This window comes from Chelonoidis abingdonii, chromosome 1 (assembly GCF_003597395.2).
Source record: "Chelonoidis abingdonii isolate Lonesome George chromosome 1, CheloAbing_2.0, whole genome shotgun sequence".
NCBI lineage: Eukaryota > Metazoa > Chordata > Testudines > Testudinidae > Chelonoidis > Chelonoidis abingdonii.
Window position 1 is genome coordinate 128,530,261 of NC_133769.1, and position 11,995 is coordinate 128,542,255.

At 44.2% G+C, this 11,995-nt stretch overlaps 1 protein-coding gene across 8 annotated transcripts in view; it reads right to left on the reverse strand.

Moving 5' to 3' along the window:
* The window catches only part of LMNTD1 (lamin tail domain containing 1), a 303,586-nt gene that overhangs the window by 276,455 nt on the left and 15,136 nt on the right, over positions 1 to 11,995 (reverse strand). For 6 of the 8 annotated variants that reach the window (XM_032767274.2, XM_032767279.2, XM_032767275.2 and 3 more), the window contains exons 2-3: positions 6,517 to 6,695; positions 1,342 to 1,530 (exon numbers count right to left, since the gene is read on the reverse strand). In XM_032767274.2, the coding sequence (XP_032623165.1) occupies positions 1,342 to 1,530; positions 6,517 to 6,656 (329 nt within the window). In that variant the 5' untranslated portion in view covers positions 6,657 to 6,695. Of the gene's footprint in view, positions 1 to 1,341; positions 1,531 to 6,516; positions 6,696 to 11,995 lie in introns of those variants that run through there. The other 2 variants (XM_032767278.1, XM_032767277.1) reach the window with 2 other exon arrangements.

The window sequence follows — 11,995 nt, forward strand, 5'->3', positions numbered from 1 at the left end:
GAGGTCTGGTGCTTTCAATTAGGTATAAAGGCAAAAAGTCGAAGGATGTCAGGTCATGTGACTATCTTACTGGGGAAAGGGTAGGATGTGAAAGCCCAGTGCTCCATGCCAGATCACACAAGCAAAGCAATTCCTTGATCATTGCATCCACTGATCGTAGATGAATAGCTGCTGCTCATGTTGAGAGGCACACAAGAAGCAGCCAGAACAGTCTATTGAATAGTTAATAATGGGAGCTGCAACAATTTTCCAAGCTCCTTTGACTGCTGCTGTCACATTATTCTAAATTGCTTCTCATCAAAGTTTGCAGATCAGAATACAGCCATTAAATCTGGCAGCAGAGCAGCTAATCTGAATTTGTCACACTCATGAGCTATGCTCAGCTATTTTAAATAAACCTGGGTTATACTGGCACAGTTTACGTTTGCTAGTTGAGGACAAGCAGCACAGGTTGCTCAATGTGTTTTGTACTGACATTAAAAGCTACGAGAGCTGGGAAAACCCTTTGGGGGGTCAACTTGCCACGCTCCCAAGTTTAGCCATGGCTCAAATAAAGTAACGAGAGAAACTTCCATGACATTTTCTGCCTTTTTAATCCATTTTTCAATTTGTTTTTTTACTTTTTACATTGAAATTATTCTCAAAAGATTTATGCTCTCTCTAGAGTAATCTATGCCTTACAAAAAGCAGTACGTTAACCAAAGCACCACTCCAGTAATAAGAGTGCTTCTCCTTATGAGCTGAATCCTGTCATGTGAGGAGTCTCATTGACATTGCATTACAGAACTCAGTAGCGCTACCTAATAAGATTTGCTTTGATGTATTTAGGATATTGTGGACTACGTCTAGGACTATGCTCTGGCTGCTTTGTGCCTCCATGCCAGAAAGCCAGCTTAAATGGCTACAAGGGAAGTCTCTGAGTAATCTAAGGCCAATGAATCAGCAGTTCATCTTTTTGCTGTCAGTGTAGCAGCTATAATCACAAGAAAGTGGGTATGGCCTGAGCATCACCGCACTCCAGCTATTCCCAACTGCAAAAACAACCCCTGAGGATAGTGCCAAACGCTGCTCTAATTCATGCCAGAGACTATCAGCCCTCAGATGATCTTAGAATCCTAGGGCTGCTAAACTGCAATACAGGCACCGTTGCCCTCCTTCTCCTGAGATGTGGCAAACACAGCTTGGATCCAGCCGAGTGTCTGGGCTTGTACATTTAAATATGCATTGCTCTTTGAGACAAGATTAAGAGGTATGGCTCTTTGTGAATACGACATAAATAGCCAGAGGTAAGAAATTAGAAACGTGCAAATTTCTGCCCGAAAGCTAACCTTAGTTTCTTACTTTCTTTGAGACATCAGGATGTTTTTATTTAGCTCCTCAAGCTCTTTCATGGCTAGATCCAGCTGCTTTGAGGATAACGTCCTTTGGGTTTTCAGCTCTTGCAAATCTGTTTCCTTCTGGGCCACGAGAAGTTTTAAATTCTTTAAGTCCTCGTCTTTCTTCAGGAGTACAGTATCCAGCTCCTCCTGTCTGAGCACACACAAAATATCAGTCAGAGCCAAAAATTAAAGATTTACTGTGCTCCCGTTTTTAGAAAAATGAAAATTAAACTGTGATAAATTGAACCAACAAACCAAAGAAACAAAAAATAGGGTCAGATTCCGGCTGCTCCTACTCAGATGCACAATGGGGGCAGACAACACATGGAGCTTTCTCCCCCAGCCCTCACTCTCAAATAATATCTCCAGCCACTGCCGCTACTGAAATGGCTCTACTTTCCAAAATGCAGACTTTTCAATACCATATTATTTATAGACAGGGTTGGTAGCACTACCTATTATTAAAGTTGCCCAACACTTCCCATTATAAGAACTTAGTTTCACTTGCTTATAAACTTTTGCCAGACATAAACTGTTTGGGCTCAAATTTTCCATGCTGGGTTTTCTGTATTAGGTTGAATTTTTTTTGAAAAATTTCAGCCAAAATAGTTCAGATATTTCTGAGAACAAGGCGAGGAGGAAATACGCTTTGGAGCACGGACTTTGGCAGGATTGGCCTTTATGTCAAAAATGTGCATTTTGCCTTCCTCATGAAAATCTACCCAAATTATAAACTTTTGAAATTTTCAGTTCACACATGCTCAGTAGAGACTTGTTAAAACTTTGCAGCTTCAGTCCCTGAATATTCTGCCCATACTAAGCAAGCTAATACCCAGGACAAAACTCCCCTTCATTACACAACCCTGATTCATCCTCAGAGCAGGTACATCCTGTGCACAGGAAAAGGACAACATGTGGAAAAAAATACAGTAACTCCTCGCTTAACATTGTAGTTATGTTCCTGAAAAATGCAACTTAAGGTGAAACAATGTTAAGCGAATCCAATTTCCCCATAAGAATTAATGTAAATGTAGGGTGGGAGGAGGGTTAGGTTCCATGGAAATTTTGTTCACCATACAAAAAACTATAAAAAAAAAAAAAAAAAATTCCCCTCTCACCCCTATGGTTGGTATGTGTCTTCCTCAACCTCGGGTCCTCTACTAGAGGCCTGAGAGTTTGAGGGTTCTGCGCAGTATCTTAGCTGTTCCTAGCACTGCACTCTTCTGGACAGAGAGCTCTGATGTTGTTCCTGGGATCTGTTGGAGCCACTCACCCAGCTTAGGAGTCACAGCCCCGAGTGCTCCTACCACCACTGGGACCACTTTGGCCTTCACTTTCCACATCCTCTCTAGTTCCTCTTTCAGGCCCTGGTACTTCTCCAGCTTCTCATATTCCTTCTTCCTGATGTTGCTGTCACTTGGCACTGCTATATCTATCACCACAGCTGTCTTCTGGTCCTTGTCTATTACCACGATGTCTGGTTGATTGGCCAGTACCTGCCTGTCCGTCTGGATCTGGAAGTCCCACAGAATCTTAGCCCTGCTATTCTCCACAACCTTCTGTGGAATCTCCCATCTGGTCTTGGGAGGGTCTAGCCCATACGCTGTGCAGATGTTCCTGTACACAATGCCAGCCACTTGGTTGTGCCGTTCAGTGTATGCTGTTCCTGCCTGCATCTTACATCCTGCCACTATGTGTTGGACTGTCTCTGAGGCCTCTCTGCACAGTCTGCACCTTGGGTCCTCTCTAGTGTGGTAGACCCCTGCTTCAATGGATCTGGTGCTCAGTGCCTGTTCCTGTGCTGCTATGATCAGTGCCTCAGTGCTGTCTTTTAGTCCAGCCCTTTCCAGCCACTGGTAGGATTTCCCAATGTCAGCCACCTCAGCTATCTGTCGATGGTACATCCCATGCAGGGTCTTGTCTTGCCATGGCACTTCTTCTGCTTGGTCTTCCTCCCATGTCTGCTGCTGCCTCAGGCATTCTCTCAGCAGCTCATCTTTGGGGGCCATCTTACTGATGTACTCCTGGATGTTCCGGGTTTCATCCAGGACAGTGGCTTTGACGCTCACCAAGCCCCGCCCGCCTTCTTTCCGGCTGGTATACAGTCTCTGGGTGTTGGACTTGGGGTGGAAACCTCCGTGCATTGTGAGGAGCTTCCGGGTCTTCACATCGGCAGCTTCCATGTCCTCCTTTGGCCAGCTCACTATACCGGCAGGGTATCTGATGACCGGCAGGGCGTATCTGTTGATGGCGTGGATCTTGTTCTTCCCACTGAGCTGGCTCTTCAGGACCTGTCTTATCCTTTGGTGATACTTGAATGTTGCTGTCTTCCTTGCCTCCTCATCGTGGTTTCCACACACACACACACACACACACACACACACAGTATGAGTTTTAAACAAACAATTTAATATTGTTCACAGCTATGATGATTGTGAAGTTTGGTTGAAGTGGTGAAGTTAGAGGGTGGAAGAGGATGGAATATTTCCCAGGGAATGCCTTGCTGCTACATGATGAACTAGCACTTGGCTGAGGCCTCAAGGGTTAATACATTGTTGTTAATGTAGCCTCACACTCTACAAGGCAACATGAATGGAGGGAGGGGAGACAGCATGACAGAGAGAGACAGACACACACACCCAGTGTGTGTGAGAAAGAGAGAGAGATGCGGATTGCCCCTTTAAGTATGCTGACCCCGCTCTAAGTACATTGCCTTTAAAAAAATCAGGAAGTTGAGACAGCAGCTCTGGTTAGCAAACTCCCTCCGTCCTGAGCCCTGTCCTGTCCCCACCTGGCTCTATATGGAGAAGGGGTAACAGGAGGGCAGGAGTAGGGGGGAGGGAGACTCCCTGACCTTAGCCTCCCTCTTCCCCCCTCCCCTGAACAGCAAGCAGGAGGATACCAGGAGCAGCTCCAAGGCAGAGGGCAAGAGCAGCACATGGCAGTGAGCTGAGGAACAGCTGAACTGCCAGCAATTAGTAGCCTGCTGGGCAGCTACTGCAGAGGGAACTTAGGGGTGCGGGGAGCTGATAGGAGGGCTGCCGGTCCACCCTGATTCCAAGCCCCCACCAGCTAGCTGCAATAGGCTGCTCTTCCTGCAAGCAATGGACAAAGCAGGCAGCTTCCAATCAACATTATAAGAGAGCATTGCACAACTTTAAATGAGCATGTTCCCTAATTGATCAGCAACGTAACAACAAAACAACGTTAACCAGGACAACTAAGTGAAGAGTTACTGTAATATGTGATCATGTAATTAAAGATTGTATCATAATGCACATGCACAATTGGGCTGATTAAAGTTGCACAGGCAACCTTAATTCTGGTATTTCTTAACTTTTGGATTCTTGATTTTGAAACCTTATTATTAATATTGTTTTAACACAGCTTGTGTGCAATATTTTAAAATAAGTTTACAAAACTGCTATTATTGTTGCTTAAATTGTTAACTCAGAGTTCATGGTTTTTTGTCCTTTTTGATACAGTACATACAATCCATTAAGTTATTTTGTTATATCCACATGCATGCAATCAGTCCTTACTGTTTTCTTGACACTAGTTTGGTCTCCTAAGCTGTAGTCTCAGTGAGCGTTATTAACCAATACCATACAGTAGAATCTTGTCATTTTTCACTCTGTTAATCTACAAGGCCAATAATTCTCATACAAGAAGTGTGGTCTTATCCCACTTCTCTGCCAAGATTTAACTGCATACACAATGCAAAGCATGGAGGGCAAAGTCATATTTGTGCAGTGGGCCAGCACGAGGCGTGTCTGTCACTTAAGTCCCCAGTAACCCCCTATTTTTGCATAAATTAGATGCTATGGTGATGGTGTTACAGACCTGATTGAGTTCCCCTAGTGGACGGTCACCACTTTGTTGTAATTAGTTCCAGCCTTTGGATCCCACTTTCTAAGCCAGTGGGTCTGGCCACTGCCAGCATCTAGTCACAATGTCTAGCTCTAAGGTGCACTCCTGAATGCAGACTCCCTGTGTGCCACCCTCTCCTGCAGTGTGGGATTCCAGGGTCCAACCGTCCTAAGCCCTGAAGCCAGCGCTCTGACTTCCCAGTTGCTTATGCATGCTTCCACCAGAGTTCCATCTCTGGGCAATCTGGTTTATCATTTAACTCCTTGGGGACCATGTGGCAGGCAAGGCAAGGAACACAGGCTTTGCACAGTGCTTCTAAAACCATAGTGACGTTGACTCTTAAAGCATACAAGTATTACAGATCTTTGGGCAAAACAACAAATACCTGTACACACTCCGCACTGTGTCTATGGTCAGCCCTTCTTCTGAGCCATTGGGCCCACTCTGTGTTCGGGTGGGTAGGTCCCTCCTGCCTCTCCTTCTATTGCTGGCAATGGTCAGACTCTGAAGGAGAGGGAGACTGGAACTGGTCCTGCCTTTAAATAAGATTTCTGTCCCCTTTGCCATGTGACCAACTGGTCAGCTTCAGACCCTAGTCAGATGTCTTGCCAGAAAGTTCCAGCCCCCCTCCCCGTTCCCCCTCCCCAAGTCCAAAATGGGTTTCTTTCAGTCTGATCAGTCTCTGTAGCAAATCATTGTCCTAGGATGAGTCCTTGTGATGAGAAAGAAAATCATTGTTGATCACTCTTGTGTTAGTCTATTCAAAGAGGTGTCAATCATTAGAATAATCTGCTTTGGGTTGTCCTTGACATCTCTAGATACTGTTGCCAACTCTTGTGATTTTAGCACATCTTGCATGTTTTTCTTAAAGCCCCAGCTCCTAGAATAAAGGCATTTCATAAGAATCTTGGGTTTTTTTCAGGAAAAACAGAAAACAAAACAAGACAAAAAAAATTGTAAATTTCAAGTCCTCACAGTTGCTGAGAAAAGTTGCTTGAAAATGCGAACCTAGTGCACCCTAAAGGCTCAGAAACCGCTATGTGAAGAACTCAACATTTATTATTTGTTTTTAAATCTCACTGTTTCTGGAGGTTTGATTCATGGTTTTTGAATACCTGAGGTTGGCAAAACTAGATATCACAAATTTCTTAGGGCAGGGAATTTCTTTTATTGAGCTATAAAATGCCACAACTGCCTTATTGCTCTCTTTAAATAAGAAAAACAACTTCCCATCAGAACTCTGTATTCGGTGCAGAAGCAAACAAACCTGCTTTGGGATCTGGTTTCCATTTGAGCATTCTTGTGTCCGCTGATTTCAGTTCTCATCTTGCCACATCTGCTCACTTCTAGTTGTTCCTGAGGTGCAGGCATCGCCTTCTTTTCGTATGTGCCAGAAATGGCAGCCATCTCATCTTTCAAATGGTGAGTCTCAGATGACAGATGAATCTACATGGTAAACGATGGAAGAAATGGTCACTTGTAACTTCCAGGATATAACGTTGTTTTGCCAGCTCAAAAATTGGTCATGCTGTAATCAACCTCCTCCCCCAGGTTCCCTATTTCAGACCTAAGCCTGCAATAACAATGCTCCCACTGACTTCAGTAGCGTAGGATAAGGCTTGCCTTCCTTCTGCCCTGTGTTAAAATCCTACAATTTTGTTTGCTTTTGTCATTTAGGCCCACATTTGTAAAAGCAGGTACACAACTTTACAAATCTGGGACTTATTCACTTGCACATTTAATTTGTAAAATGAAGCACCCATCTCTCAGACTCAAGATGATGGACTCTGGACTGCTCAGATACACCCAGACAACCCCATTCAATGAGAATGCAGTATAAGATCCAGGAAGCAACCCTGCTATTGCTCAGCTATGGCTTGTGGAAAGGATTATTTCTCTGTGACATCCATGATGATGATGTGTTAATTAAATAATGTGTTAATTAAAATAATTAATGTGTTAATTAAATTTGTGACTGTACTCCTTGGGGGAGAATTGTATGTATGTCCCTTTAGCGGAGTGGTCACCCTCTCCGGCCCTGAAGGGGTTAAAACAGCCCTGGGAAAGGGTTGCTCTGGGGAGCCAATAGGGTAGGCTGATTGGGGAAGCAGCCACAGCTGGCCCTATAAAAGACTGTGGGCCAGGAGCACAGAGACTCTCTCTCTAGCTCTGGAGAGAGATGGGCCTGGCTGCTTGGGAGCACAGCAGAGTACCTAGAGTGGAGCAGCTGGAGAAAGGCCCGAGGAGCTGGGGAGCTCTGGCCTGGAAAACCCCCAGGCTGCAGGCCTTGCTAAACCCCGGAAGGATACTGGGGCTGCAGAGGTGCACCCCAGGGTAGGCAAAGGCAGCAGGTCCAAACTCCCCTTGCCGATGATGAGTGGTTGATAGACTGCAGTCTGCCCCAGTGAGCGGGGACTAGATGGTGACTGGCAGTAGCCACTGAGGCAAGGTTGGAGTAGAAGGTTGGGAGTTCCCCTGGGTGGGGAAACCCAGAGAGTGGGGGTTCTGCCAGAAGGCAGCACCCAAGGTAAAGGGGCACTGGCGTCTGGGAGGGACACGGGGGTCCAGTGGCAAGCAGGACATCGGCCTGCAGAGGGCGCTCTGGAGCTGGAGAGCTTATTCCCGAGACAACCAGCAGGAGGTGCCATGCCGGTGTGTTGTCACATCGCTACAGTCCCCTGCTCTGTTTTACCCACATTCTGCCATATATTTCATGTTATAGCAGTCTTGGATAATGACCCAGCACATGCAGTTCATTTTTAGAACATTGTCACTGCAGATTTCACAAAACTCAAAGAAATACCAATGTGAGATTTCTAAAGATAGCTACAGCACTCGACCCAGGATTTAAGAATCTGAAGTGCCTTCCAAAATCTGAGAAGGATGAGATGTGGAGCATGCTTTCAGAAGTCTTAAAAGAGCAACACTCCAGTGCAGAAACTACAGAATCCGAACCACCAAAAAGGAAAATCAACTATCTGCTGATGGCATCTGACTCAGATAATGAAAATGAACATGCGTTGGTCCGCACTGCTTTGGATGGTTTTCGAGGAGAACCCATCATCAACATGGACACATGTCCCCAGAATGGTGGCTGAAGCATGCGCATGTGACACGTAAATATCTTGCAATGCCGGCTACAGCAGCACCATGAGAACACCTGTTCTCACTTTCAGGTAACATTGTAAACAAAAAGTTGGCAGCATTATCTCCTGCAAATGTAAACAAAGGTGTTTGTCTGAGCAATCAGCTGAACAAGAAGTAGGACTGAGTGGACTTGCAGGCTCTACAATTTTATATTGTTTTATTTTTGAATGCAGTATTTTTGTACATCATTTTGTAAGTTCAACTTTCATGATAAAGAGATTGCACTACAGTACTTGTATTAAGTGAATTGTAAAATACTATTTATTTTGTTTCTTTATAGTGAAACAGTTGGAATAAAAAATAAATAGAAAGTGAGCACTGTACACTTTGTATTGTGTGTTGTAATTGAAATCAATATATTTGAAAATGTAGAAAACATCCAAAATATTCAAATAAATGGTATTCTATTGTTTAACAATGCAATTAATCATGTGATTAATCACAATTATTTTAATTGCTAGACAGCCCTACTAACAACCTGACCGTGGCATTGCTAGGAAACTTAGAACTTTGTGATGAACTTGAATGTTGATGTAGAGTGTAGAATCGCCCAAGGCAGAGAGAAAGCTGCCAAAGTACAGTAAATATCTTTTAATATAATTGCAACTCTTCCCTTCTCAAATGCTTAATCCAATTGACCAATTACAGTGTTTAATTCTCTGAGAAACAATCTATCATTAATTGTACTTTGTTCTAGTCTAACTGGTCCTTTCATGGCAGCTCTGGTGAAAGAACTATTATGTGAGATCTCATTCTCTACAATAAAATATTTCTGATTGTTTGCAATAAATAGGAATGGATTCATAAGGAGAATAATGAATTCATTGCCAGTCCTTTATCAAACACTTATTGACTGTCAAGATACATTAAGCACCCATACTTTATACTGGGTCCTGAGCTTATTCTTAGCGGACATATACGAGTGTGTTAAGAAACCACTATTCAGTACAGTACATTAATGTTAAGTAAGAAATGGTTTCAGTAACCATGAAACAATTGCACAGTGCATTATTTTGCTATAAATGACATTTTATCATATAAATATCTTCCATAGGCGGTGATGATGATCACATTGACTACAGAATCAATCAGCATTGACAAAGGAGAACAAAGCTCTGTATTATACATAACTACACTCCATGCTCCCTTGCTACTCTTGTATGTTCTTCCCCTTACATTCTAGAAAGACTACTGGAGTGAAATCCTGGTCCCATTGAAGTCAATGAGAGTTTTTCCATCAACTTTAATGGGATCAGGATTTTACCACAATGGTGCTTAATGGAACATGTGCAATCTCATCTTTGCTTTCCTCTAACCTTCTTGATATATGGAGGTAATCAATGTATCGATACAGTTTTCAGCATCTAAAGTGATTGCCATTAAAGAGTCAACATCCAAATTCAGTTTCCTTCCCCAGGCATGCCATCTCTACAAGCTGCAAGGAGTAGGGTGGGAGGTTGGGACAATGGAGAATCTGCCACAGTGTCTCTCTTAGGGTGATCCTCCTGTGGCATGCTAAGTGGACTTCAGAAAATCTTTGCTCTGGTGGAAAAGTGCAAAGCTATCCACATGCAGCCCAGGCTTTGGCCCATAAAACGCTGGTGGCAAAAGTAACTATAAAGATAATACTGTAGGAAGTGTGCCCATCCTCTCCCAGTAACTTTTGTAAAACTACGAAAATGGGATACAAGTCCCCAAAGGAGAGTCTACTCTGTTACACTAGTGTAAATCCAGAGTCTGTATTTTTTCAAAGGATGTTGACAAGAACTATGTACAGTATTAGTGTGTTCTTGGATTTACAGTTGCTGTACAAAACACTTGTCAACACACTGTAAATTGGTACTGTGAAACACGTGGGGCCTGCTCTGTAATAATTTATGAATACAGTATGTGACAGGGTTATTGAAAGGTTCACTGTATGAATGTAGTGAGTTAATTCACAGGATTGTCAGGAAATGGAGACAGGAAGAAGGACAATAACCCGCATAACAGCCTCTCAGCAAACACCTAGGACTTAGTGTTGCTACTCACAGCTCTTGCTGAGCTGCCCAAACCAGTTTAATTAGGCTCAGAAAACAGAGGAGAACAATAGGACTTGGGGCTTGATTTAAAGTCTCACTCTCAGAAGAGGAAATGAAGGGGAACCCAGACTTCAGAGGATGAATTATCTGGGAACTTAGATGTGTCTATTGTCTACTAGGGATGGTAAGCCTGCTAGGTAAGAGAGATACGAGTGTAGACCTCGGTTGTTTTAAAAACCTTTTCTCCTGTGTTATGGTTTGTATGGGATGTACTCCCCACACTGGCCCTGAAAGGTAAATTAGGCCCAGTTAACTGCCCAGGCTGCACATGGAGAAGGAGCCAGGGAGCAGGGATTGATTAATTAGACTTGAGGCTCAGCTAGGCAAGAACAGATGGGGCTTATATAACCCAGGAAGCTGGCAACAGAAGGGGGCTGCAGGAAGGTAGGCTTTAGGCACTCCCTGGGAAGAGGGAAGTGTGTTGGGACTATAGAAGGTAGTCCACAGTTGCTCCCTGGAAGGATGGAGGTGGGAGGCTGGCAAACCCAATGGGAGAGGAGGGAGAAGCCAGGAAGGTAGGAGGGTGCTCAGGGGAATAGCAGTAAGCAATAGCAATGCAAGTCTTGGCTGCTATCTAGAGGGCTCCTGTGCTGGAACCCAGAGCAGAGGGTTGGCCCAGGTTCCCCTATCAGCCACTGGGGATGTGGCACAGACCAGGCAGAGGACAGTTCACTGTCTGGGATGATTTGTCCTGGAAAGACTTTGAAAAACCAGAAGGGGGAAAATGCGTATGGTGACCCAGCCAGGGAGTCAAGTCATGAAGAGGAGGCTGCAGTTCCTGGAGCGAGAGGGGTCTGCAGGACAAGAGGATGACAGATGAAGACACCACCAGAGGTGGGTGCAACACCTGGCAAAGCTAATCCCTAGGGTGGCCAGGAGGATGCATCCACTAGTGGTGAGTGCACCCTGTGGCATTCCTACTGTTAAAATTAAACAATACTTTGTTTTAAGAAGGCTATTTTGCCATTGTATTCTCTAGTGGTCACAGAATCCCAAAGGGAGGACCTGCAGGTACCAGAACCTAGGTAGACCTGTTGGGATAAGTGCTTTTAATCCACAGGGAGCTGTCGCCTGACATATGGTCAAAGACAGGGATAATTATGTGAATTCACCCCAGGGAGGTAAAGATCAAGGCCTCATGTTGATGGGGAACACCCTCAGAGAGACAAGAGAAGGGGTCAGAGGTTCAGCCAGTCCTTTAACCATGACATGGTATTATAACCTTCCTGGTTATAGTATACACATCTCAAAAGACAAGTGGCCCTTTCGCAATAGATTCATAGACTCTAGAACTGGAAGGGACGTCGAGAGGTTATTGAGTCCAGTCCCCTGCCCTCATGACAGGACCAAATACAGTCTAGACCATCCCGAATAGACATTTATCTAACCTACTCTTAACTATCTCCAGAGATGGAGATTCCACAACCTCCCTAGGCAATTTATTCCAGTGTTTAACCATCCTGACAGTTAGGAACTTTTTCCTAATGTCCAACCTAAATCTCCCTTGCTGCAATTTAA